Consider the following 23045-nt stretch of genomic DNA (forward strand, 5'->3'; position numbering starts at 1 on the left):
TGAATTACTAAATTAAAAGTTACATGAATTTTTTTAAACATCACTATATTCTAACTACAGAAATCTCTTATAATATTTTAAAATAGTCTGTATTATACAGCAGAAGCCAACACTAGGACTAAAGTTTGCCTCTACTTCTCTTACTACTTAAAATGGTCTTGTTAGCTATTAAATATTTAGTCTTTACAGTGTGGTGAAAAAGCACTCAATATGGTAGTGACACTACACAGATCTGGACTATGAAGTCTTAAAGGAAAGTATGGAAAAGGAAAATCCCATAGATTCATGAGTACTTTTCCAAGAAATTAATTTATCTTTCCCTATCTTGTCAAAACTAAATCCAAAAAATGTTAAGTCATTTCAAAATATTGGTTTCAAATGGGCAAGAAACTATGTTTAAAACTGTAAGCTTAACATCTATATGCAAGAAGCAATACTTTCTTTGTCAGAATTGACATTTAGAATAAACCAGTATATGCTGCTTTGAAGACTTAACTATTAAGATACAGAAGAGAAATACTTCCAACACCAAAAAACATATCATGCAGCTAAACCCATGTCTAATTAAAATGTACAATTCTAAGAACATACATATTCAGCCAAAGATTTCAAATACTTGAAAGTACTGGGACATTTTCATGGACCTAATTTTTCTATAAATAAATAAATAAATAAATTTGGATTACCTTGTCCAGAGCAAATTTTGTATTTCCTACTGAAGATAATGACAGCATGTAAGATCCAACAAGGGCAAAGTTGCTGGTACGCACAGCATTAAGACTGGCCATAACTAAAGAAAAAGGAAGTTTAGTTCAGAGTGACTTTAGTAAGTATATATAACAATTCCTCACCTCACTCTAACAGAATGAAATTAAACTGCCACAGAAAAAACTGCTTTATTTTCCTCTACCTCTAAATATGGGGGTGGGGCAGGGTGGGGGGAATAAAACATCAACATATTTCCTAATGAAAGAAAACTGTTAAGTATTTATATTTAACTTAAGTGAGGTACAGGCACATCTTAACATTTGAGACAGATGTGTTTTTAAAGATATAGAACCTAAAAATGTGTGCATAAAAAGCAATTTTCCTATCAGAGATACGAAAAACTTCATTGCTGTAGTCTAGGATGACATAATGAACAGCAGGACTTTATCTGCATGGTTCTTCTTAGTTATTCTCTTGTGCCAGGAAACAGAGATCAAAAGTCCAAAGGTGAGTGAAACCAGCTCAATCCTAATCCCCTTTGGAAAATTTAGGCCTAACGCCACTCTAGAAAAGTCTTCCCTGGCCTACTGGCACTCCAGTTTCCAGTGAACTAGAAAGATGCTTTTCTGACATGATGCGATGCCAGTCATGATCAGTAAAGTTAAAACAGGTGAACTCCTCAGTGCGGATAGCACAAAACAAATCTATAGAACAAGAGAAGATAGGGTGAAGAGTAATGCTACCTGTTGCAGTTGTCAAGTGACTAGGTATCCTGTGTGTACTGCCTGCTAGAGCCTGAGCAATGTGCTGTTTGGTGGCCTGTGGTGGTTTCAGACAGCAGGTTATTCTCACCAGTAATCATATATGTTACTACCATACAGAAAATATTATTCAAAGGAGAGTAAGGTAAACACTCATAAATCAAGATGGCTATATGTATAAGTCTGCAATTGTTTATATCCTAATGTTTCAAATAGTTCAAGATTCACTCACCTGAAGAATGAAGGGTGCTTTTCTAAAAAAAAAGGTGTGAAGAAGAACATAAGTTATTTTCTTTATTTGATACAAAGATTTAAATATTAAGTACAAACACTACAAGGACTATATTTCAGAAAACATTATTTTTTCCTTTTAGGATATTTTAAAGATTCCCAAAGCATTAAGGGTTTAGAAATGGTTAACCAATTTCCAATCGTATGTGTATGATGAAGATTTCTCAAGGAACTTCAACTTCCAAAAAATTCTACTTACTGTGGTTACAGATGTGAGAAGTCGCTTAGGAGTAGTAGCCTGGAAGAAAAGATAACTTAGTATATTTCCTATTAAACATTATGATTAAAACTAACCAAACTTGGGGCCTCCCTGGTGGCACAGTGGTTGAGAGTCCCCCTGCCGATGCAGGGGACACGGGTTCGTGCCCCGGTCCGGGAAGATCCCACATGCCGCGAAGCGGCTGGGCCCGTGAGCCATGGCCGCTGAGCCTGCGCGTCCGGAGCCTGTGCTCCGCAACGGGAGAGGCCACAATAGTGAGAGGCCCGTGTACCGCAAAAAAAAACCCCGAAAACTAACCAAACTTGAGATTCTCCCACACAGAAAATAATTCTTAAATATCAATACATTATACTTGAGTCTTTTATTCCGGCTTTACCCATACTGTTATTCCTTTTTCGTTAAAGCTAAATAAAATTCTTTTAAATGATGATTTAGACAAAGAACAAAAAAGCAAAGGCTAGGAAGGAGAAACAAAGCTGTTTCTATTCCTCATGCCTACAGTGACCACATCCTTCTTAAGTCTGGTTTAGAGGAGTTAGTAAGACAAGAGTTCAGAGGAAAGGCCTGAGAAAAGTTTAAAGAGATAATAATAGTTGTCAAGCAGATATGGAGAAAACAGAATTGTCTAGCCTGAGTAATATCAGTAGCTTATACTTAGGGTCATGGTCACTCACTGCAAGTTTACTCTCAGTATTCACACCTATACCTATTATGTGCAGTAACTAGAAATTTAAGGCATAAAAATGACCCAAAAGCTTGATAATTATTAAAAATTATACATAATTTTTTTTTTTTTTTTTTTTTTTTGCGGTATGCGGGCCTCTCACTGTTGTGGCCTCTCCCGTTGCGGAGCACAGGCTCCGGACGCGCAGGCCTAGCGGCCATGGCTCACGGGCTTAGTTGCTCCGCGGCATGTGGGATCTTCCCGGACCAGGGCACGAACCCGCGTCTCCTGCATCGGCAGGTGGATTCTCAACCACTGCGCCACCAGGGAAGCCCAAAATTATACATCATTTTAAAGACATTATATCTCCTATTTCTGATTATATTTCTACTGGGTTTCTTTCATTCTCACCTTTGACTTGTATGCTTTTTTCTTCTTATCAAGGCCTGAGGGATCTTTCTTTTGTACCTATACCCAAATCCAAAGCATAAGTAACTTAAAATCTGATGTCTTTAAGAAAAATACACTATTAGTTACTTTGGAAAGTTTAACTGCTTACCAAGCTGTAAACTTCAATATTTATTTCAAAGTCATTTGATACATCCTGCCTGGAAAAATAAAAATATCAAATTATGCCATTAAAAATTATGCCACAAATACTGTTACAAGACTGAGAGTAAAGGAATTCACTGTGTTTTAAAACTAAAGACAATAGTTATAAACTACTAAAGAATATAAAAACTGGTAAGAACAGTCTACTTTTTCCTATAATACAGGTCAAACATTTTCTTCAGCATTTTACAACTCAAGATCTTAAATAATAAACATAGTTTTTCTTCCAAACTAGATTTTGACTCTAGTTTCAAAATAAATCTCTGACACTAAATATAAATGTCTTTCACTGAGACTTATTGTTAAGTATATTAAGAGATTTAAAGTATATATTAAAAAATTGTGGTCCAGATTTTGCACGTGTGTGTGTGTGTGTGTGTGTGTGTGTGTGTAGTAAATATATACGTTAAAACACTTCAAAACATCAAATACCTACAGTCACATGAAAGAAACATGCTACTCAATGGAAGAAAAGATTGGAAACATAAAAGAGTTAAACCAACAAATTGAAAAATGAGTTATTTGTCCATATAAAAACAATAAACATACTGCATTTCAAAGATTATAAATTCTAGCTGGATGCTTAGACTGTATCAACTCTATTAAAAAAGAAAAGTATATTTGAACCATCAAAAGCCTAATTTACTTACAAAGTAAATGTAGTAGTGAATGTTAGAGCATCGCCATTAAGAGAATTTGAGGTACTTGCTAATGGTGTGGCTACCATATTTTCAGCTCCTGCTTTTAGCATAATTAAGAAATAGTAATTTGCTGCATCTGTAAGAAATAATCACATTACCTAATAAGCACAAGCAAAATCAGATTTAGCTAATCAGCATTCTGGAAGACCAAATGAATAAAGTAATACTGCAACTGATTTACATAAAATTCATTTAAAATTTTCTAAAGTCAACTTTTCAGACACAAAAAGACTAGATGTAAGCAGACAGACATGTTCCTGGAACAGCATCATCAAGATCTCTTCCTTTTGAGTGAATTGAAATAACTTCGCTACACATTCCTCAGTTTCTGCTGACTTCAAATTTTACCTATTGACCCGAAATTCTTTAGCTAATAGTATACATCTCAAAAGGGTAAATTCTGGTTTGTTATTTCAAAACTGAAATTAAAATACTATATTTCTGTGAATGTTACCATCCTGTCCTATTTTTCAGATACTGGTGCCATAACCTCCTTTACCCACTTTGTTTAAATATGATTTTAAGTAGAGTACATAGCTTAGAAAAGTTTATTTATTCAATCTAGAGGAATAAAGGGAATAAAATTTCAATAGAAGTATCTACACTGTGATGCTCTTCACTCCCACAACCAGTAATTCAGGATTCAAAGAACAAATTTACATGATGGAGTGAATTTTAAATATAATAGAGTAAGTAAAATAAGTTCTTTTAGATGCCCGATACTTTCCACAATAAAATTAATGAAAGTCAAATGGTCTGTTGTGTCAGAATAACTCATCTTAGTAATTTATTTTATGTTCAATATTATGTTTAACAAGCCTTACTTTCAGTTAGACCTATGTCTGTTATTGCACGGATCAGTAAGAACATATATGAAATTTTTCCTTGGTTATTTTTATACACACATCTACATAAAAGGAACTAAAGGCCCGAGATACAAGCCTTGTGTCTTTATGCATGCTCTACTTGTTCCCATTTGCACAATTCCAATCTAGGTGAAGTTCATAATTTAACATATGATCTAGAAGTGAGTAAATAAAAATTACCACACCTGGTTTCTGAACTGTACTGCAGACAAAATCTGCTTTTAGAGGCAAGCGGATTTCTGACAAAGTAACTGATCCTTTGGAAGGGACAAATTCACTTTGGGATATGGGACCAGCCTTATTCTTCCTCTGAGGCCCTTCATTCTTCAACTTATTCAACTCATCAATCAAAAGTGTTCTCTTCTCAGCTATGTAGAAATATGCAAGTTAATATTTCAAATATTAAAACTGCAATTGTTTCTAAATGAAACCAATTCAAGAAAATGCACTCATGTGGCAATTGTATACAACACCAAAGACAAAATCAGTAACTCTTCCTTCATATAAATAGATGGTAGATAGTCAGGTAAAACCTTGATAGCTCAATCTGTTCACAAAATCCTTGAAATTTAATACTTCAACTTTTGGTCAGTTTTCTTCCATGGTTAATCTCTCCATCCTAACATGCCCTGTCATCCATCACCACACATACACACAACAAAATTCACATACTTATTTTTAGCTATACATATATAGACAGGTACAGAGACAGAGCATATATGTGTGTGAGTTCATGTATTCATTCTTAGCATACTCTTTACACTACATGTCTTCAAATGCATTCCAGGTTCTTTCACCTTTTCATGCAAACTACACCTTATTTTACATGTAGTGTTTTCACAAACCTTGTAAGAAACAAAAAATAGATCAGCTGAAACAGATTATCAAAAAAGCCCTTTCTCTAAAATTAGAAATTTCTGAATATACTAGACAGAATGAGTTTTTCCTGGTTTGAAATTGTGTTGGAATTGTTTCAGGTGTATCACACATACTTGCAATTAGAAGAAGTCTTTCTGCTTCAGCTTCTTCCAGTGACCCTTTCCCATGGTCTTCATCAACACAACAGTTAAGAGCCTGGCTAGCCTGATAGATCACTGTCTGCTGCAAATTTATTTCATTATTGAGTTCCTAGTGAAATCAATGAGAGGAGGAAAAAAACTCATTTTTAATCATCATTTTCACTTTATTTAAACTTTAATTATAACTTATCCAATTGGGTAATTTCCAAAATCTCCAGAGAGGGAAGTCAAAACGTTACAGTTTCACTCTTCAAGTTTCTAGACTATGCACCAAAAAAGAAGACTTTTCTCAAACTGAATTCAGGAGTAAGCTCCTGAGCTCCTACATGTCACACACTGTCCTAATCACTCAGGATACAGAGATGAATAAGACTGGGATCTTGTCCTCAAGGAGCTCACCATCTCGTTCTGTCAACCTTCCAAATCCCCTTTCCACAGTACATACCTGCATTTTCTGTTTGATGTTAACCTGACAAGGAAAGCCATTCTTTTTTTCATTCAGTTTTGAAGTAACATCTTCCTTCCGAACAATCACCTGCTTTATTGAAGGACGGTCTGTTTCTTTGACTCTTTGAGATCTATATGCATCAATGCTTCAGGAAATAAGTTACACTCTATTAGAAATCCAGCGACACACTAAGCACTATCCTTTGTTGAACATATCAGCAGAATATTGATATTGCAACATATCAGTAGAACACTTCACTAGAATGGAAAATGCCATTGGGTGAAAGAGAGGCTTACCAAAGCTATTTCAAAGTTTTATAAAGATTAATACTAATAACACTATAATTATAAATAACAAAACTTGTTATGTCAATCTAAACCATGACCCTAGTGAGTGAATGTCTTCTAAGATGTTCTCACCTGTAAGGAAGATCATGATCTTCAGAACCCATACTATCACCAGACTCAGCTCGAGGAACACGGGTTCTTTGGAATTTTCCTGGCTTTGGACTTTCATCACTTATGCTGGTGTCTTTCAATTCCCAGCTAGGCGAAGAAACTAACTTCTGCAGGAAGACACATCAGATATTAGATTTTATGGATGACATTGATTCTAAATGAGAAATCTGAGGAATTGAATGACTTTATTACTAGAAAATAAACATCCAATAAGTTGACCGATTCATCATAAAAACAAGGCAAACTTAAATAAGTTCCTAAAATGTATATGAATAAAAGTTCAAAGCTGAAGTTCACAGCTGAAGCCTACACTTGTAACTCTTTTAAAAAAATATTTCTAATTGAATCAATCTCCAAAAAAAGGTGCAGTTATTCAATTTAGGGTGATAGCTTATAACAGTTGAGTTAGCTCTCAATAAATGTTAGTTATCTATCTGGTGCTAAATACTAATATGACCTAATATGCACTTCACCCCCATGACGTAGGTACTATTTTTAACATAAATTAACATTTAACTGCGGCAAAGAGGTTAACTAACCTGACCCATAAACATCGCTTAATGGCAGAGCCAGGATTTAAGCCCAAATGTCTGGCCTTTTAAGCCATGTTACAGTTTGGATTTCATCTAAGGCCAAAAGGAAACTACTGAAGAGTTTTAAGCTCTCTTTTAAGAGAATTAACATCAGGTTTGCAAAACACCCCTGGCTACAGAGTGCCAAATCCCCATGTACCAACTAAAACAAAAAGGGACCCCAATTCTACTTAGTTTCTTTATGTGCTGGGCCTGTTTACATTTAGTCCTTTCTTACCTCTGGACTTACCACACCAACTGTCTGTGCTAATGGAGCAAGTAAAGACATCGAGGAGATATTCAGTGCATCTTCCTGTTCTTCGCTGCTTTCTGCATCTGCGTGATACATCTCCTCCTGGCTCTTTTCCACATCTAGTTCACCTTCCTCTAGGACATCACTGAAGATGTCATTAATTACTTTTGAACTGTTGATATCATTATCATCATCCACACTCATCTCAATTTCACGTACCACCTCTGAAAAATATTCCAACAGGTAAATACTGTGATTCAGACCTTTAAGAATTAAACGGATAACAGAGAAGACCTAACATTCATATGCTTACTCAATAAACAGGAAGAAAAAGCCCTATGAAAAACTACCTCCTAAACAAACAAAACAAAAAGAAATAGAATACTACTAATATAAAGTTTCAATAATATTTTCTAAGTAATAAAGGTGGGAACTATCAAAAGCTGATTCAATTCTTCGGGTTTAAGAAAGAATATTAAAAACCCAGACTGCAAGATAATAGCCAAAAGCTTCAGATTTACAAAAAATATTTTTTCAAATAATTCTTTTTCTATTGTTGGGAACTGCCCTTTCACATTGCAGTTAATAATAGGAAAATATTAACATCACTTAGGGCAGGGTTCACAAATAAACTTCAAGGGCCACTGATTCCTCTAACCATACATGCAGAGTGTGGAAGGGCAGCACATTTCCTTTCCCTGTGAAAGTGAGTGATAGCCTTAATCAGATTTTCACAGGGGCCTGGGACCTAAAGATAACTGTTAACAGTACTGTATTTTGTGAAAGCTAGAGTATTTCCTAGTGGGAGAAAAAAAAAGAGTATTATAAAATCATATTTTGAAATATAGAACACTGCATATTGAATATGAGAATACTAATTCTCCTAGCATGTCCAGAGTTAATAAGAGACAAAGAATGAAAACAACAAAAACCAACCAGTCAGCTGTTCAACCTTTGGGTCTGATGTTACTTTTAAGGACTTTTCCTCTTCTAAAAACAATGTTATTTTCAAAGGGCTAGACTTCCTCATTTCACATTCAGTAAAACCTAAAAAAATTTTAGGAAAAACCATATGAATATATATATAAAAACTTAGAGTTTTTCAATTAAGGAATCTTACATATCTTGTTTTCTGATTATAAAGCTATGCATTTCAAATCCAGAAATGCATAGAGAATCCCCCAAAGCACCTGTCTTCTCTTAACTTTCCCATCTCTCTCTTCTTCCCTAGAAGAGAAAGGGGACACTAATATTACCAGGTTATTGTTTGTTCTTCCAGTTTTCTCCCTATGTATACATATGTATATATCCTTTTTAAAAATTTTTCCAATATTTTATCTTATTTTATTTTATTTTTTAACATCTTTGTTGGAGTATAATTGCTTTACAATGTTGTGTTAGTTTCTTCTGTATAACAAAGTGAATCAGCTATACGTATACATACATCCCCATATCCCCTCCTTCTGGTGTCTCCCTCCAACCCTTCCTATCCCACCCCTCTAGGTGGTCACAAAGCACCAAGCTGATCTCCCTATGCTAAGCGCTGCTTCCCAGTAGCTATCTATTTTACATTTGGTAGTATATATATGTCAATGCCACTCTCTCACTTTGTCCCAGCTCACCCTTCCCCCTCCCCGTGTCCTCAAGTCCATTCTCTACATCTGCATCTTTATTCCTGTCCTGCCCCTAGGTTCATCAGAACCATTTTATTTTTTTTAGATTCCATATATATGTGTTAGCATATGGTATTTGTTTTTCTCTTTCTGACTTACTTCACTCTGTATGACAGACTCTAGGTCCACCCACCTCACTACAAATAACTCAATTTCGTTTCGTTTTATGGCTGAGTAATATTCCATTGTATATATGTGCCACATCTTCTTCATCCATTCATCTGTTGATGGACACTTAGGTTGCTTCCATGTCCTGGCTATTGTAAATAGTGTGATCCTACTATACACACTGTTCTGCATTTTGTTTTTCACTTTTTAAAAAGTGTCAATAAAAACACTTAACTAGCAATAGAAAAACTACTTCAACATAATAAAGACCATATATGAGAAGCCCACAGCTAACATTATACTTAATGGTAAAAGATTGAAAGCTTTTCCTCTAAGATCAGGAACAAGACAAGCTAGAGATAAGCCCACTCTCACCATTTCTAGTCAACATAGCTTTTTAAAAGTCCTAGTTAGAGCAATAGGCAAGAAAAAGAAATTAAAAGAATCCAAATTTTAAAAGAAGTAAAATTATCTCTGTTCACAGATAACATGATCTTATATATAGAAAACTCTAAAGATTCCACAACAAAGAACTGTTAGAATAATATACAAATTCAGCAAAGATGCAGAATACAAAATCAACACACAAAAAAGTTACACTTCTATATACTAATAATGAACAATCTGAAGAGCAAATTAAGAAAACAATTCCATTTACAATAGCATGAAACAGAATAAAATACTTAGGAATAAACCTAACCAAGGAGGTGATAGACTTGTATACTGAAAAGTACAAAATATTGCTGAAAGACATTAAAAAAAACCACAAATAGATGGAAAGACATCCCATGTTCATGGATTGGAAGACTTAATATTGTTAAGATGTCAATACTACCCAAAGCAATCTACAGATTCAATGCAATTCTTATCAAAATCCCAACAGCACTTTTTGGAGAAATAGAAAGTCTGTCCTAAAATTCATATGGAACTTCAAGAGACCCTGAATATCCAAAACAATTCTGAAAGAGAACAAAGTTAGAACACTGACATTTCCTGATTTCAAAACATATTACAAAACTATAATAATCAATATAGTATGACAGTAGCATAAAGATAGACATATAGACCAATGGAAAGGAAGAGAGAGCCCAGAAATAAAACTTCATATATATGGTCAAATGATCTTTAACAAGGCTGCCAAGATAATTCAATGGGGAAAGGACAAATGATGTTGGGAAAACTGTATATTTACATGCAAAGAATTAAGTTGGACCTTTATATGATGTCATATCCAAAAATCAACTCAAAATGGATTAAAGACATAATGTAAGACTCAAAACTATAAAACTCCCAGAAGAAAACATAGAGAGAAAGAAAGCTTCATGACATTGGATTTGGTGATGATTTCCTGGGTATAACACAAAGCAGGCAACAAAAGCAAAAATAGACAAATGGGACTACATCAAACTTAAAAACTTTTGTGGGAGAGGGGGCAAGGTAGGAGTAGGGGATTAAGAGGTACAAACCACTATGTATAAAATAAGTAAGCTTCAAGAATATATTGTCCAGCACATGGAAAACATTTTATGATAACTAAAATGGAGTATAATCTATAAAAATGTTTAATCATGATGTTGTACACCTAAAACTAATATAATATTATCAATCAACTATGCCTCAATTTTTAAAAAATGTTTTGTGTATCAACCTACTGAATGTGAGAAAATATTTGCAAATCATATATTTGACATGGGGTTAATATTCAGAATATAAGAACTCCTACAACTCAACAACAAAAAATCAACCTGATTTAAAAATGGGCAAAGGACATGAACAGACACTTCTCCAAAGATGATATACAAATGGCCAACAAGCATGCGAAAAGATGCTCAACTTTTCCAGTCATAGAAGAAATGCAAATCAAAATTACAATGAGCTAATAATTCATATCTATTAGGATAGCTACTGTCAAGAAAACAAAAAATAACAAGTGTTGATGAGGGTGTGGAGAAATTAAAACGCTTGTGCACTGTTGGTGAGACTGTAAATAGTGTGACCACTATGGAAACCAGCATAATAGTTCCTTAAAATATTAAAATTTGAACTACTGTATGATCAAGCAATCCTACTTCTGGGTATATAGCCAAAAGAATTGAAAGCAGGGTCTCGAAGAGATATTTGCATACCCATGTTCATAACAGCACTATCCACGATAGCCAAGAGGTGGAAGCAACCCACATGTCCATCAATGGATAAACAAAATATGGTATATCTACACAATAAAATATTATTCAGCTTTAAAAAGGAAGGTAGTCCTGTCACACATTTGACATGTGACAATGTCAACATGGATGAACCCTGGGACATTATGCTAAATTAAATACGTTAGCCACAAAAAGACAAATACTATATTATTGCACTTATATGAGGTATCTAATCTATATGAGGTAGTCAAATTCATAGAAACAGAATGTAGAATGCTGATGACCAGAGGCTCAGGAGAGGGAAAAGGAGAGTTGCTGTTTAATGGGTATAGAGTTTCAGTTTTGCCAAATGAAAGTTCCAGAGATCTGTTTCTCAACAGTGTGAATATACTTAACACTACTGAACTATACACTTAAAAATTGTTAAGATGGCGAATTTCAGTAATATGTTTTCTTACCACTATTGTTTTTTTTTAATTTAATTGCCTATGATATATTAAAGGTCATATACAAAGCTACCTTATTCATTTTAAGCAGCTACATAATACTTGATTATATGGATTTAGCACAATTTATTTACAGTCTTCTACTGATGTGCATTTAGGTCATTTAAATCTTATTACTATTACAAATGGTGCTACAATTAATATATTTGTACATACATCTGTACACACTAGTTCTAAGAATTCAACTTACAGAAACACTTGCAGAGCACACACACTTTACAAGAATTTTTCTCCAAAAAATACTTATAGTAATTTACACTCTCATCAAGGGTATGCGTTCTCACTCTGGAAAGATAACTAAGGAAGAAGGATATTGCATGGCTAGAAATGAAAAGGTAAGAGGAAATGAAGAAATGAATGTGTCTTTTTACACTAGAACAGCATTTCTGCTTTCCAATCCAATTTCCCAAACTATGGTAGACTGAAATCTACATTTTAAGTGAAGTAGAAATAGAAAACGCTTACCCGTAGGTTCTATACTAGAAGGTTTTGCTGGTGTCTGATTTTCTGTCACCTTTTCTGTTACTGGAAGTGATGGGGTATTTGGACCAACTTGTTTTCTGAGGGGAGTGTTCTGACAGTGAATTTCCTGCAAAAAACAAATGAAGTGATAAACTTTATCTCTCAAAACTATAAATTTTGTCTTTTTACATGTTATTAAATGAAACAAGTTAAGAGTCATTGTTCTATATAAACTTCCTCAAAACAAAACAGATAATGAATGTGAAAGGGTCCAGCCATGTTTAGAACACAAAAGGCCTAGGTGCTAGTTCATATTCTTGGTAATTCATAGTATGTAAAATCCTTTTTAGAGACCAGTAGGCAAGACAGAATGAAAATCCACATCAGAGTTCAGCTTTAGATAAACCAATTCAGGTGAAAGCCACATACTGGGAAAAAATAATTGTCTCCTCAGAAAGAACAAAACAAATACAAACAAAACCACACGCCACTTCCTCATCCCTTTCTAGCCACCACCTCCTTGCTCCCTTCCCTTTAGAACCAAACTTCTGAGGGCTGCCTATACTCCTGGACTCTGCTCTTCACCCACTACTACCTGCATTCTACCCTCACCACTTCATTAAAAGGCTCTGCCAAGTCACAATAAGCGCCTTATTTCAAAACCCAGTGGTCTCAGTCCAGCCTACATCTGACAACAAACACTTGGCAATACCAACCACTCCTCCCTTCTGAAAGGCTCTTTCTTCCCTTGACTTCAGTTACAGCATACTCAACTGCTTTTCCTTCCCATCTTTTAGGCTGCTCTTTCTGTGGGTACCATAGATGAGTTCTGAGGTGGGGAGACCCCTGAACTCCCCATTATTGTGTTCAGAATTTTCTTTACATGTATATGTGCAACTGTCTGGGGAGGGATTCCACAGGTTTATCAGGAATCATTTAACAAAAAATCATTTAAGAACGGTTGCTTTTTATTTTCCAGAGACGTAGAAGGAAAACCATGAGACTATGACCTACCGGCAACCAAGTGAAGAAGGTGCTTCAAACAGAAGAGAGTGATTCACAATGTCAAATGCTGCTAATAATAGGTCAAGTTAAACACCTGAAAACTGATTATTGAAGATCACTGGTGAATTTGATAAGGGTAGTGGTGAAAGCCTGCATGGAGAGATCAAGAGAGAAGGGAGGGCTTCCCTGGTGGCGCAGTGGTTGAGAGTCCGCCTGCCGATGCAGGAGACACGGGTTCGTGCCCTGGTCCGGGATGATCCCACATGCCGCGGAGCGGCTAGGCCCGTGAGCCATGGCCGCTGGGCCTGAGCCTCCGGAGCCTGTGCTCTGCAACGGGAGGGGCCACAACAGTGAGAGGCCCGCATACCGCAAAAAAAAAAAAAAAAAAAAAAAAAAAAAAAAGAGAGAAGGGAAGAAAAAAACTGGAAGATACAAGTAGAGACACCCTTTTGGAAGAGTCTGGATGAAAAAGAGGCAAAGAAAGGGAGGGGAATAGGAGATCAAAAGAGTTGTTTTTGTTTTAAGATCACAGATAATAGCTTGCTCTATGCTGATGGGAAGGATTAGCCCATTCATTCCTTCTTCCAAAGACAAATTTACTGTGCTCCTACTGTGAGTCAAGCCCTGAGAACACAGACAGAGATGAATAAGGCTCTCATAGACAGTGGTGAAAAACAAAGTTAAAACAATTATAGGAAGATAAATATTCCAGTGAGGTAAAAACAGGATGGCATGGGCCCAAAAGAGCAGGAGGGAGACTGGGAAAAGGGCCAAGTAAAAACTTCCAGAGGGAATTAAAATTTAACCTATTCTTTTTCTTTTTTTTTTTTTTTTTTTTTTTGTGGTACGGGGGCCTCTCACTGTTGTGGCCTCTCCCGTTGCGGAGCACAGGCTCTGGACGCACAGGCTCAGCAGCCATGGCTCATGGGTCCAACCGCTCTGCGGCACGTGGGATCTTCCCGGACTGGGGCACGAACCCATGTCCCCTGCATCAGCAGGCGGGCTCTCAACCACTGCGCCACCAGGGAAGCCCTTTAACCTATTCTTAATGAAGCAGGAGCTCACCACAGAGATATTTCATCCAGAGAGACTAGCAAGGCAAAGACAAAGAGATCTGAAAATATGGGTACATTTGAGAGACTACAAATAGTCTGCATGGCAGGACTGAAGCACACATGTGGAGGAGCAGGGAAGAGAAGCCAGATTTCTGAATGATTCTAGATATCAAGCCAAGCACTTTAGACATTTTTCTGATGTTAGCTATGGGGAGCTCTCCAGGATTTTAAGCAAGGGAATACATGCCTATCTGCCCTTTAGAAATATTTTTCTAGCAGCAGTGAGTTAGATGGACTGGAGAGAAGCCAGACTAAAAGCAGGGTGTTCACACAAAGCTATGGTAGTGATTAAGGCAATGGCAGAGGAAAATACACAAGACAAGGAAGCTTGGTGACATACTTAGAAAATGTATCACTGGATGTGTGTGTGCTATGTGTGCATGTGCTAGAGGCTAGCGGGTGGGAAGACATAGTAACAAGAGGAAGGAGCCAAGGAGATACTGCCAGATTGTTTTAGATGAGGAAGTATAGAGTAAAGCCCTAAGTGAAGACAGAGACTACATGGGGAAGATATTCCAGCAAAGCACAGAAAGCTCTGCCAGCCAACCAAAGCTCAACTAGAGTTCAGGAGAGAGGTGAGGGCAGAATAGCCAAGCGTTATCAGCATTTCTGTGATTGACTGAAGCTAGATATGAGGATGGGAAAGAGATGTTCCAGGACAAGTGAGACAAAAAAATGGTTGAGATCAGGACCTTGAGAAACATGATTTGTTAAGCAAGGGAACTGATAAAAAAACAACAAAATCAAATAGATCCTTCTCAAAGAATAAAGGATAAATGTATTATTTTATTTCTACTGGTACCCACGTTAAATATAGTTCTATTATTTTTAGCTTAAAAATATATCCTAACACAGGAAAATTAAGAGGTACAAACTTCAGCTATAAAATAAATGAATCACAGGGATGAAAGGTACAGCACTGGGAATACAGTCAATAATGATGTAATATCTTCATACAGTGACAGATCGTAACTAGACTTATTGTAGTGATCATTTTGTAATGTACAGAAACATTGAATCATTGTACTGTGCAACAAGAACTAACATAGTGGTGTAGGTCAATTATACTTCAAAAATAAACAAACTAACTCATAGAAAAAATGATCAGCTTTGTGGTTACCAAAGGAGGGGATAGGGGAAGGGGGAATTGCATGAAAGTGGTCAGAAGGTATAAACTTCCAGTTATGAGATGAATGAGTACTAGAGATATAATGTACAACATAATTAACACTGCTGTATGTTATGAGAGTAAATCCTAAGAGTTCACATCACAAGGAAAATATGTTTTTTTCTATTTCTTTAATTTTAATGAGATGTAATGAGATGATGGAGGTTCACTAAATTTATTGTGGTAATCATTTCATAATGTATGTAAGTCAAATCATTAAACTTTTACAGTGCTGTATGTCAATTATATCTCAATAAAACTGAAAGTAAAATATGTGTGTATATATATATATATATATATATATATATATATATATATATATGTGTGTGTGTGTGTGTATGTATATCTCCTAACACAGTATTTTGTACACAATAGGCATGTAGATGAAACAGAAGATAGTTTAACACAGTAGGGATTTTGTTGAAGGCTTATCAATGAAATTTGACCAAAAGTAATATGAGTAAAGAGAAATCTGGGAGGTATTTGGTGACTGAAAGATTACAGATAGTCTAAAAGCATGGTATTTGGGGAGAGATATATAATCATTAATGAGAAAAGTAGATTCTGAGAAACATTTGAAAACCAGCATCAAAATAGAATGTTAAAAGGAATCTGAAATCAATTGAATGATGAGAATACCTTTTAAATTTTATTTTAAGTAGCTCATCAGTAAACATGGCTAAAAGTTCCATTAAATGGCAAAATATCACAAGAGAAAAGCAAAGTTGGTATGACCATTTAAGGAGTTTATGAATAGAAAGCTGCATAGTTAATTGGAACAACACAGTATACAAAGAATTATTTTACAATACAGAACCACAAGTTAAATCCCAGCACTACTTTGGTAACAAGTTCACTTTTACATTTCTTGTTTACGTTACCTGTTTGGTTTCTAGTTGTTTGCTTCTTGAGTTTTCGCCTTTTTCTGCACTCCATAAACTGCCTTTGTCAAATCGGCCACGAAGACATGCTAGTTCTTTTTGACGTTCCTAAAATCATCAAAAGCTCTATTTTACACAAGAGCCAAAAGTATGTTTAATAATATTCAGGGCTTCCCTGGTGGCACAGTGGTTGAGAGTCCACCTGCCGATGCAGGGAACACGGGTTCGTGCCCCGTTCCGGGAAGATCCCACATGCTGCGGAGCAGCTGGGCCCATGAGCCATGGCCACTGAGCCTGTGCGTCCGGAGCCTGTGCTCCGCAACAGGAGAGGCCACAACAATGAGAGGCCTGCGTACCACAAAATAATAATAATAATAATAAAATTCAAATTCTACTAACCTTGTCTTCAGTTTTCAGATTAAAAAATTCACAATACACACAGAATATAGGACAATAATATTTCTAATTTGAAATAAGTGATACAGAGAATCAAGATGCTATTTATCTCCAGTCAAAAAGACTGGAGTCAGAACACACAGTTTGACTTCTAGGTTCTATGCTCAGACCATGTAATGAATAATGTTAAAAGCAGTAAGCCAGGGTTTCCCTGGTGGTGCAGTGGTTGAGAATCTGCCTGCCAATGCAGGGGACACGGGTTCGAGCCCTGGTCTGGGAAGATCCCACATGCCGCGGAGCAACTGGGCCCATGAGCCACAATTACTGAGCCTGCATGTCTGGAGCCTGTGCTCCGCAACAAGAGAGGCCGCAATAGTGAGAGGCCCACGCACTGCAATGAAGAGTGGCCCCCGCTTGCCACAACTGGAGAAAGCCCTCGCACAGAAACGAAGGCCCAACACAACCATAAATAAATAAATAAATAATAGTCTTTAAAAAAAAATTAAAAAAAAAAAAGCAGTAAGCCATACCTGCTTGAGCTGTTGTGCTAAATGAGTAGTAGATGAAGATGCGTTTTGCTTGAATAATCTTTCTTGTATGGCCTTTGTATTTGGGGTGATAATGGGAGTTCTATGGGGTGTGCCACGAGCTGGACTTTCTTTGCTGTGCTCTTGACAACGCTCTCCAAAGCGTTCCAGGAAAGGCTTAATTCCTGCTCCTCCTAAAGAAAATGCACACATTTTGGGGAGGCTGTTTAGAATAAGTAACAATTATGATTTCTATGGGAAAAGTTCTAAAATCCAGTTCAGTTCCAAAATGCTTTTATTCTACTAGGAATATTCATTCAGAAAGTAAACAGAAAGAAAATAGTTCAAAAAACTTTTTAAAAAGAGTTTTTTTTTTACCACACTATTTAATTCCATGTCCTAAAATTTGTTTTATAGGATTTAATTCTTTAAAAAAAAACAAGAAGAAGAATTTTTTTTAAGTACAGTAAGAGGACAGTAGGGATTAGAAAACCCTTAAACTAAATAATCAGAACCTAGATGATTGGAAATTGACTGTATGTGCATTAATAATATACCCTAACAACCAAGTATTCTGGCCATGATAACCCAACTACTAATATTTCTACAGCCCAATTTATTTTCTTGCTTTTAGGTAGTCTAACATGAAAATCCAGTGATTAAATCCTTTTTCTCTTTCAAAAATAATAATTAGGGATAATTTACTTTATCAAAGGATGTCTTGATTTCATAAAGTCTTAAAACAGTACTCATTTAAAATAGTATAAGATACATTTAAAATAGAACAAATGGGATATATACCACCTCCATTATAAGAATGCTAGGGTTGCACTACATAAAAGGAGGTTACCTATATCATTAACTGGCAAACATTTTCCCATAAATAGCCAAAGAGTAAATATTTGGGGCTTTGCGAGCCATATGGCCATTGTCACAACTACTCAACTCTGCACTGAAACATGATAGCAGCCACAGACAGTAAATGGGTATGGCTGTGTTCCAATAAAACTTTATTTGCAAAAACAGGTGAAGGGCAGAATTTGACCCATGACCAGCAGTGAAAGCACCAAGTGCTAACCACTATACCACCAGGGAATTCCCAACAATGCCCCTTATGTCGCTCTTATCTATGCCATAAGTCTTTAGAAAATTGGGAGTCATAGTCCAATTTCACATGGGGATTTTGCTATTGTTTCCAATTCTCATTTTGGCTCATCTGGAAACTGACTGCCGGTTTCTACTTACCCCATAACTAATGGAGTCCCCACTCTCATCTCTCTGACTATTTCTCTTTTATGATGAAGTATTATTTCTGGAGAGATTATATTTTTAAGAAGTTAAAATGTAGAATTAACACAGTCTTTCCGAAAGCAATTCTAATGAAAGAATATAGCTCAAAGTACACTATATTACCCTATATTTGAACCATACTTTTTTAGTCCTATGTTTCTCAACCAATAGCATGCGGGGGTATACCAGAAGGTGTAAGTCACCACAAGATAAATATGGACTTCCTGGAGCATCAGTTTACCATAGTAAAATTGAATTTTCATATGTACACATTCACATACAATATACACACATATAAATTAAATGGCAGTGGAGTCATTTGTATACATATTCCCTTCCCTTTGCTACTACGGTGCTTTCATAGTGAAGTTTGAGAAGCACTGCTTTGCACGCTTGGTTATAAGAACGCTTCTCCTTTATATCCTTAAAATGTGATTTCCAGTTGTATGTGCTTTGTCTGCATCAAAAAGTATAGAAGAAAGTATCTAGCATGGTCATTCTAGAAAAAAGCATGTTTAAACTGTTAAAATGTAACAAGTTAAACACTTTGACCAGTAACTGGGCTAGTCTACATTAATGAACATGCATTCAATCAATTAAAGCTGACTTTGAATAAGTCTCACTTGATATGTTCAGCATTTGCCCTGGCAAACCAACACTGTACCATGAACAACTGGATATTTAAAATGCTAAGAACAGACACACTGAAAATAGTCAGCCATACTTTAGATTTTTTTAAAAATATGTTACCTGGTGTTGTAGATTTGTCCTTAGGTTGAGGTTGCAGACAAATTTCTCTGTTTAATTCTTCCTTGGGCTGAACTGTCCGGGATACAGTTGACCTCTCACTTGATTTTGACACCTGTGTTTTAAGAGGACTAACAGAGATTTTTTGAAGTAGTTCAGGATTTTGTACCTCACAATTTTTATTACTGGTGATGGATGTAGTAGAAGATTTCACTGGAGAAGAAGTAGCTTTCTGAAACATGATAATACTTAGGGTAAATAACAACATTCACAATATCTAAAGGTAGTTCTATAAAAAGCACTCAAATCCTATAAAAAAACAACTCAAATCCTATGCTCGGTAGCCTTTATGTAAACTCCTTACTCTCTAATAGATCAAACCAATTTGAAAGGTTTGAAAAAAAATAACTTAGAAAATGCCATTATTCAAATTATAATATGTAGTTTGGTCTGCATAATATACTGGTGGGTAATTTACTACGGGGGATAGGGTCACTCACTATTTTAAAAAACAGTTTCTTTTATATTATCACACTAGTAACTTTATAAATGTTAACTGTATTAGGTCAAATTACCTATATATTTGCATTTTAATTAAATCAATATTAACTTGACAAAATCGTATCATGTACTTGAAGGTGAACTATAAGTTATTAAGTACTTACTATGTGCCAAGCACCATACTAAGTGCTTTATGCACATTATCTCATTTAATCCTCCCAAACCCTTTCTTTCCCAATTTACAAATTGAAAAATAAAGTTTTGCAAGATTAAGTAACTCTCCAAAGCCACACTTCTAATTATGTGGAAGGGATGGGATTGAATGCAGGTCTGTCTAATTCCAAAACCTGGCTCTACACTTAAAGATAATGCTCAGAAACACAACATTTTTTTCTGTTTTGGTTTTTTCATATTGTTTTTAAAACCATTGAGATAACACATGGGCAAGGTAATCTTTCAAACATTTCAAAACGATATACAGTAAAGGTATCATGCCCACCCTTGACACTTGCCTTCTAGAGGTAACTACTGCTACTAGTTTTCAGAGATATTTGATGTCTTTCTTGTATTTATACACATACATAGAGCATTCTAATAGAGAAAGTAATTTTCAGGCTCTCCCTGATGACTAAGAAGAGGTTGCACCATTCCATAGTATACACTTTGGAGTTACATTAAATTAGTGTAATTTAGTTGTCAGTTGCTCATTTATCTTGGGACAGAATACCAAATTTATGATTTTTACTTTCTAAGAAATACTCTAAAAATACATATAAACATCCTATATATGTTATAAAATGCATACCTACACATATATATAATTACTCATAACAACAACAAAAATGATTTCCAAAGACCAAAATTATATATACTTACCCCAGAGCTGGAAATTGCAACATTAATCAAAGATGCACCCACAGCACTCGAGGATGAGGCTTTATTCAAAGAGGCATCGCCATCCCTTTGGGAACAGCATGTAGCTTCCTGCTTAACACTGCTGCTATTGATCCTAGCAGATGCTCCACTTGCAGAGGAAAATTTGGATAAACAAGTGGTACCAGGCTGTTCTTGTACACTGTTTTGCTTTGCAGATGAGTTTTTTACATCATCTTCCCAGGAGCAAATAGTTGCAGCAAGGTTGGCCAGACGGCCCTTTCTCCCAACTGGAGTTGCTGAGGCATCTGAAAGGGATGGTTTGGGAGGGGAGGTAGCCTCTGACGGCATTGCTGAGATGGGTGAGCTTTCGTGTGTATCATCTGAAAATGTTTTAGAAGTTAAAATTCATGAGTTATATGTGTGTGTAATAAAGGGATCACTCAAAAAAAAAAAGCTTTTCTCATACACATGAAACTACCAAACTGCTTAAATTCGACAAAATATTTTCAAATCAGATACTTAATCCAAATTTAAAAAAAGAAAAAAAAGAGAACATTTTGTTACACCTATTTTTTTCAATTATTTGATGGATTATGAATCTATAAGACACCATAGATTTAGGTTATATTTTTAGGATTAATTTATGATGTTGTAACACTGCACAACTTAAGATTACATATTCAACGTATTTGTTTTAAAAATGTATTAGACCAGTGCTGTACAACAGAACTTTCTGCAATGATGGAGATGTTCTATATCCATGGTGTCTAATACAGTAACAACTAGCCACATATGGCTAGTGAGCATTTGAATTGTGGTAAGAGCAATAAGAAACTTCATTTCATTTTAATTAATTTAAGTTTAAAAGCTACATATCGCTAGTGGCTATGGTATTGGATAGCACAGGGTTAGACTAATATGTTTTTCTGCACAGTTACTTCCTTTGGAGATAAATCTCAAATAAGCAATACTTAACTTACGAAGGCCTGTATGCATAAAGAGTATATAGGGCAGTCAAAGTTCATGGCACTTTCTATTCCAAAAATTCAGTCAATGGAACAGATAGCCCTCCTGCTGTCCAAGGCTTATAATTCTGCCTGAATTCTTAATTCTATTCCTCCAAAACCTTCTCGGGGATCTTGCTCCAAATATCCCCTTCTTCCTTTCTACAAACTTTTTTTTCTACACATAAATATGCTCAAGTCTCTCTCATCTTAAAGCTAAAACCAAACATCCTCTCATCAATGTATACCCCCTTTTAGGTAATGTCCCTCTTTCCCTGCACTATATTCACCCACCACTCAACGCCATTCAACCTGCCTTCTGCCTGCACCACTGCTCTGAAGTTGCTTTCGCTATTTTCACCAGATGCCCACACACTTTGTGGGCCTTGTATTTCCACGTGACATCATTCTCTATTAGTTCTGTCTTTGCGGCCTGTCCTTCGTGGTCTCCTTCTAACTACCAGCTACCTCCATTTGACTATCCCACGGACACCCCAAATAATATATCTGAAGTTGAAACTGCCCCCAACACATTCCTCCTCCTCATGCTTCTTCCTCCCTTCTCCCTTACCATCCACCACCCAGTCATTAAGTCCCACAGATTCCACCTCCTAAATCTCTCAAATCCAGCCTCCTCTTCACTTCCACAGGCATTCATCATTATGCCTGAATTACAGCATTAACCTTCTAACTGGTGTTCCTGCTTGGAATCTCTGCCCTCGTCAATCCCTCCTCAATTCTGATGCCAGAGTGATCTTTCTGAAACATTTGCCTACTTAAACTCTCTCAGTTCCTCTCCATCACACACAGTACGTTCACGGTATCTCTGTGCTTTTCATCCGTTCTGTTGTTTTTGCCTAGAATATCTCCACTGTCTGCCCTTCAAAGTCCAGGTTAATTATCTCTGCCTCCTCCAGAAAAGATTTCCTAACCACCACCCTCCCTACAATACCTTTTTGCATACCTTCATCATTTTCTTTAGAATAAGCACTGTCCTCTAAGTAGACGACAGTTTTACTGTTATGTTTTAGGAATGGGCTTAATAGATCTCTAGCTCCTCTAACTATTC

General features: G+C 36.0%; 1 protein-coding gene across 3 annotated transcripts in view; it reads right to left on the minus strand.

Annotated features, from left to right (window-relative positions):
- ANLN (anillin, actin binding protein) overlaps positions 1 to 23045 on the minus strand; it is a 51059-nt gene that overhangs the window by 16765 nt on the left and 11249 nt on the right. For 2 of the 3 annotated variants that reach the window (XM_059073632.2, XM_059073631.2), the window contains exons 4-20: positions 20973 to 21352; positions 19599 to 19827; positions 17562 to 17752; positions 16636 to 16743; positions 12470 to 12593; positions 8510 to 8620; positions 7559 to 7797; positions 6710 to 6855; positions 6288 to 6435; positions 5816 to 5951; positions 5009 to 5191; positions 3907 to 4033; positions 3204 to 3252; positions 3056 to 3112; positions 1960 to 1998; positions 1702 to 1723; positions 687 to 790 (exon numbers count right to left, since the gene is read on the minus strand). In XM_059073632.2, the coding sequence (XP_058929615.1) occupies positions 687 to 790; positions 1702 to 1723; positions 1960 to 1998; positions 3056 to 3112; positions 3204 to 3252; positions 3907 to 4033; positions 5009 to 5191; positions 5816 to 5951; positions 6288 to 6435; positions 6710 to 6855; positions 7559 to 7797; positions 8510 to 8620; positions 12470 to 12593; positions 16636 to 16743; positions 17562 to 17752; positions 19599 to 19827; positions 20973 to 21352 (2393 nt within the window). The remainder of the gene's footprint in view (positions 1 to 686; positions 791 to 1701; positions 1724 to 1959; positions 1999 to 3055; positions 3113 to 3203; positions 3253 to 3906; positions 4034 to 5008; positions 5192 to 5815; positions 5952 to 6287; positions 6436 to 6709; positions 6856 to 7558; positions 7798 to 8509; positions 8621 to 12469; positions 12594 to 16635; positions 16744 to 17561; positions 17753 to 19598; positions 19828 to 20972; positions 21353 to 23045) is intronic. The other variant, XM_067042341.1, reaches the window with a different exon arrangement.

This window comes from Kogia breviceps, chromosome 9, assembly GCF_026419965.1.
Source record: "Kogia breviceps isolate mKogBre1 chromosome 9, mKogBre1 haplotype 1, whole genome shotgun sequence".
NCBI classification, from domain to species: Eukaryota; Metazoa; Chordata; class Mammalia; order Artiodactyla; family Physeteridae; genus Kogia; species Kogia breviceps.